The 5,000-nt window shown below is 37.8% G+C and overlaps 1 protein-coding gene across 10 annotated transcripts in view; it reads right to left on the bottom strand.

The window, feature by feature from the left end:
• The window catches only part of Grip (Glutamate receptor interacting protein), a 54,870-nt gene that overhangs the window by 31,199 nt on the left and 18,671 nt on the right, over nt 1–5,000 (bottom strand). For 7 of the 10 annotated variants that reach the window (XM_068381694.1, XM_068381693.1, XM_068381702.1 and 4 more), the window contains exon 2: nt 1,666–2,920. In XM_068381694.1, the coding sequence (XP_068237795.1) occupies nt 1,666–2,680 (1,015 nt within the window). In that variant the 5' untranslated portion in view covers nt 2,681–2,920. The remainder of the gene's footprint in view (nt 1–1,665; nt 2,921–5,000) is intronic. The other 3 variants (XM_068381698.1, XM_068381697.1, XM_068381699.1) reach the window with 3 other exon arrangements.

Genomic DNA, 5,000 nt, shown 5'->3' with positions numbered 1-5,000 from the left:
TTACAAGAGGAATTTATTATAATTGCCGTAGAAAAAAACTAAAGAATGGGATATAACAAAATATATATCTATAAACCAGAAGATGACAGGGGATAAGGGTGAAAATGTGATTATGACAAAGATAAGCGGAAGTTTGTTTAGTCTTCGTAAAAATGTTAGTTAAAGGAGCTTTTTTTTTCTTTTTGCAAACTCCCCTGCTATTATTAACAGACTAAGAAGAGAGAAAAGCAAAACTGTTAGTGGGAAACGTCCATTGCATGACTCAGTCCATTACGAAGTTTTATTTAGATCCTTACACTTGACAATGTTTATCCAAAGACCTTAGGCTCATACGTTACATTACTACAAGCAGATCCAAACATGCTCTCATGATCTTGGCTCGAGTCGAGATTTGAAGATCACTGCTATTATTATGATCACTATTATTATTGATATGATTATGATTATTATAGATACACTAATAGCAATGTTATTACTTTCATAATTATCACTGTAATTGTACTTCTGTAATTAGCTGAACTTTTATCATCATCATCATCTCCTCCTACTATCATTGACGTAAAGGGCCTCAAGCTAAACTTTACGCTATGAAAATTAAAGAATGAAAGAATACCACTGCATATCTGTACAATAAAAATACATAGACCAGGATGTTGAAACTGACAATTTACGTCAGTCTTACGGCAAGTTTACAATAATTTGGCTTCCATTTCTGTGTCATGCAATGACAGAATACATGAAATCTTGGAATAGTGCCAGCTATAGACTAAAATCTCTATCTCTCTCTCTCTCTCTCTCTCTCTCTCTCTCTCTCTCTCTCTCTCTCTCTCTCTCTCTCTCTCTCTCTCTCTAAAGTGGCCACCTGCAACATTTAAAGTTTAAATTAACTTACCATTCTCATTCCATCCAATATCAGTTAATCTAATATAGTCCAATTCAAGCTGCCCAGACAAATACTGTTTCCATTCACCTAATTCTTCTCCTCTTGACATTCTCTCCTTTAATTGCTAACCCAATCCCTCGTGTTGGGGAAACATGAAGGTTTAAGGGGCAACATTGCGATCCCTATTTCAACAATAATTAGCCCACCAACAGATGGCACCACCGTACATATTTCCCCAAACAGATAATTCTAACTTAAGCTTTCTCTCCGACAGTACCCATAACTGCCACTTGCTGCCAAAATATAAAACGGGGAATTCTAAATCTTTATCATACATTTTACGAGTAATCTAAAGAGGCAATTGTTTTTCAATGATGGCAATTTACGCAGTATTTCTCCCACTTTGCCCATTGTAACTAAATGGAATTTGAATATTCAAATGAATAGGTGCAAAATTATTATAACGATGGGTGCTTCTCAAACTATAAGGGTTGTGTTATAAAACTAAGACAGATTTAAAAGATTAATACAACTATTTTCACTTGATTAAAAATTAAAAATTTTTATTTGGTAATTATAAAATAGCATAATTTTGCTTATGAAATGTTACACTTTCAATTTCAGTTCAGTCAAACACTCAGATTCTAGTTCTTTCAATGTTAAAAAATTATTCTGCTCATGTTTAGTAAAGTAAGACCAGCATTTATATAAACACAAAAATATGTATCTGATAGGAAAGATAACCTTGAGATAATAGGAAATCTATAGCAAAAAATACTAACGTGTCTGAGTCTGCTTCCTGGCCAGAGCTTTACGACGATACCAAGCAGCTCTAGAATCAGGTCCCTGTGATCCCGCTCTGGATTCGCTGCGGCTATCCGAAAGACTCCGGCCTCTCATGATAGCGGAATCTAGAGGGGTCGTGACCCTAGGGGTAGGGGGCGTTCCGCTTCGGAACGGACTATGGGATCTCGGCGTCGGTGGTGTGCTAGGCCTCTTCTGTGTCTTCGCTAAGGCGAGTAAAGATGGCGAAGGCGCCTGGGGCCTAGGCGAGCTCTGTCGGATGAGCATAGGTGATTTTGGAGGCGCCAGGTTGAAGAAACGGATGGGCGGGGGCGGAGGAGGGGGCTTCAGTGGGGGCGAGGGGGGACCGCAGTTGACGGAAGCGGCGGGTCGCAAAGGGTCGGGGAAGAAATAGTGGTCGTAATGAACGTCCATTGCCCAGAGTGAGTAGCGACGGGGAGGTGGACTTGGCGGAGCTTTTACAGAACCTTGGCTTTTCGAGTTGGTTTTGGTAAATGGTTTCGGACTTGAGTTTTCCACAATGCGACCCGCTGACCTTCCAATCACAGGACTTCGCCAGGAAGGAAGCTTCCGAGTCTCGCCTTTGAAGGAAGAGACGCTGCTGTTGCTGTTCTTCCGGCGGTATTCGCTACGGCAGTCGGAACTGTAGTCGGAACAGTAACCGGAGTTAATCAAATCGACGTCCAAGTCGGTGTTGTGGTCGAAAGGACGAAATGCAGTGCTTTTCACCATCGGTTCTTCCTTCTCTTTCTTATCACCTGAAAGGAAACTCGCCAGACCTTCTGTGAGAGATAAGAACCTCTTTCGAAGACCCTTCCGTCTGGGACGTCCCTGGCCGCCGTCTTTTCCACCATTGCTTCCTGACGGAGGAATGTGTCTAGCCCCATTTAAGAGATCCAATCCATCGGTCCCTGAGCCTTTGTCCTTGCCGCTGCCACGACTCCACAGGGACCCCGAAGAGCCCCTCCAGTCTAATCTCCTCGAGGAGGACATTGTTACAAACTCGGCCTCAAATGACCTTACACTTGAGCCCCTTTTGTAACTCTACCTGTTGATTTCCCAAGTCTTTTTTTCCAAAGGTTCGATTCAGGTCCAGGCGGCTTCATTCTACACGGAAGATTAAACTTATTCCGGGATCATATTCAAATCAATCTTTGATTTTCCACAAAAATAAAATTTAATGTATGCTTAAGCACTGTACACCCAAATGGCTTTCTCTGTGATTTTCATAAACTTTTTAACATTTCGTATGTGTAGAAAATATAAATATATATAAAGAGAAATATTATCAATATTATCATACAACATTTACGTGTAACAAAGATTTTATAACAATAAAAACTACCTAAATAACTAATGACAGACAGCTACAGACATATTTGATTAAAAGTAAAAATTCTTACATGTCAATAAACTGATGATAAAAAGAAAAAGAACAAGTGGCGTCTTTAAATGAACCTGTAACGAGACGAACGACATTTCTCAAGAGGTAAACAAAGAAAGTAAACAAATAAGAGAACCGAAGTCAACTTTACAGGAAGTGTCTTCGGTACACCTCTTCCCTCCTGGCACCTGCTGAAGTGCCAAAAGCTAGCTACGACTTTGGACTCGACTACGACTTCGTTTCTTAGTGTTGGAGGAAAATTAAATATTGAGATAACATCAAATTAAACTTCAAACTTAAATCGTTGTACGAGATCCATTATCAAATTTGAAATATAAACCGGAATTACTTTGTTCTCTAGTCTTGGGTAGTGCCATAGCCTCTATACCGTGGTCTTCCACTCTCTTGGGTTAGAGTTCTTTTGCTTGAGGGTACACTCGGGACACTACTCTATCTGATTTCTCTTCTTGTTATTTTGAAGTTTTCATAACATATATAATCATGTAAGATTTATTTTAATATTGTTATTGTTCTTAAACTTCTCTTGTAGTTTATTTCCTTATTTCCTTTCCTCGCTGGGCTATTTTCCCTGTTGGGGCTCTTAGGTTTATAGCATCCTACTTTTTAAACTAGGGCTGTAGCTTAGCAAGTAATAATAATAATAATAATAATAACAATAATAATAATAACATGAGAGTTGGTTCACTGTGTCGAGCAAACTGCATTCCGTAATCTATAGAAGATAAAAAAAAAATCTCTTTTCTCGTTCAAATTATTTAAGTAACTTCCTCTATACATTATACTGCGAGATTATCTAATAGGATTTCTTCTTTATCATATTAGCCATACTAGAGCAACTTTAATATCTCTGCCATAATGCTTCTCCTAACTACAAACTATGCTAACAAAAACAACACCTAAACTAATAAAATAAATTCCAGGGATAAATATTTTGGATATTATCGAGGAAGTGATGGTGGTGTTCAGCTTAAGAATATTTTTCGTAAATGTTGTGATTTTCAGTGGACAAAACTTGAACGAAGAAAAACAAAAACAAAAAACTTAATTTGTTAGCAATAATTGATAGATAAAACGTTTTATAATCTCCACAATAATTGTTTAATTATGTTTAAGATTTTCTAAGTCTTACTTTGAAAGTTTTAATCAGGCTATTGAAGCATTGTTCAACATATTCTTTTATGGTTCTAAATTTCAAGTGAGCCAGTCATGATAAAAATAGATGGTCATGACTATATAATTAGGAAGAAATCTATGAAATGTGACTTGGCTGTCATTGAAGGATAAGCCATGCCCTGTTTCAGATTTTCAGCATTATGCACACGAGACTTCGATATCGAATTATGGGTGTCGGGATTTGCAAATTCACTAGATCAACGGCAAAAGATTGAACATATCGAATACAAAAACTGTGACATTAAATTGAAATGTTCACTATGCTGTAGTCAAAAACACAAAAATACTAACATATTGTACAACACTAGCCTACTATTAATACTACTAAAAAGTTCATGTTCATTACCTTCGCCAACTTCCTTGCGGCGAAGATTAGTATTTGCTTGTATGTCTGTCTTCGTGTTTGTGATTCGCATAATCCTAAAACTATTTGATTGAATCTCATGAAATTTAATGGGAAGACAGGTCATGATCCAAGGACAATTTGATTAGATTTTGGGAGTGATTGCGTCAAAAGTCGAGGCCATGGTTACGAAAAGGTAAGAAACGTCTTTTTGTCATACCGTAGCCAATTCTTATCCGATTTGCATGAAACTTTTGATCTGACTTGCATGAAACTGTGCATAATTCAGTTGCAACCTTATGATACACAACACGATATAGGCGAAGGTATGTGCTCTACCGAGTGCCTGCTCTAGTTGTATACGAATTTCGTAATCTCTTAAATGACTGATG

The sequence above is a fragment of the Palaemon carinicauda genome, chromosome 10, assembly GCF_036898095.1.
Source record: "Palaemon carinicauda isolate YSFRI2023 chromosome 10, ASM3689809v2, whole genome shotgun sequence".
Taxonomy (NCBI): Eukaryota; Metazoa; Arthropoda; class Malacostraca; order Decapoda; family Palaemonidae; genus Palaemon; species Palaemon carinicauda.
The sequence above is the reverse complement of the archived record's forward strand: the minus strand, read 5'-3'. Positions and strand labels throughout refer to the sequence as shown.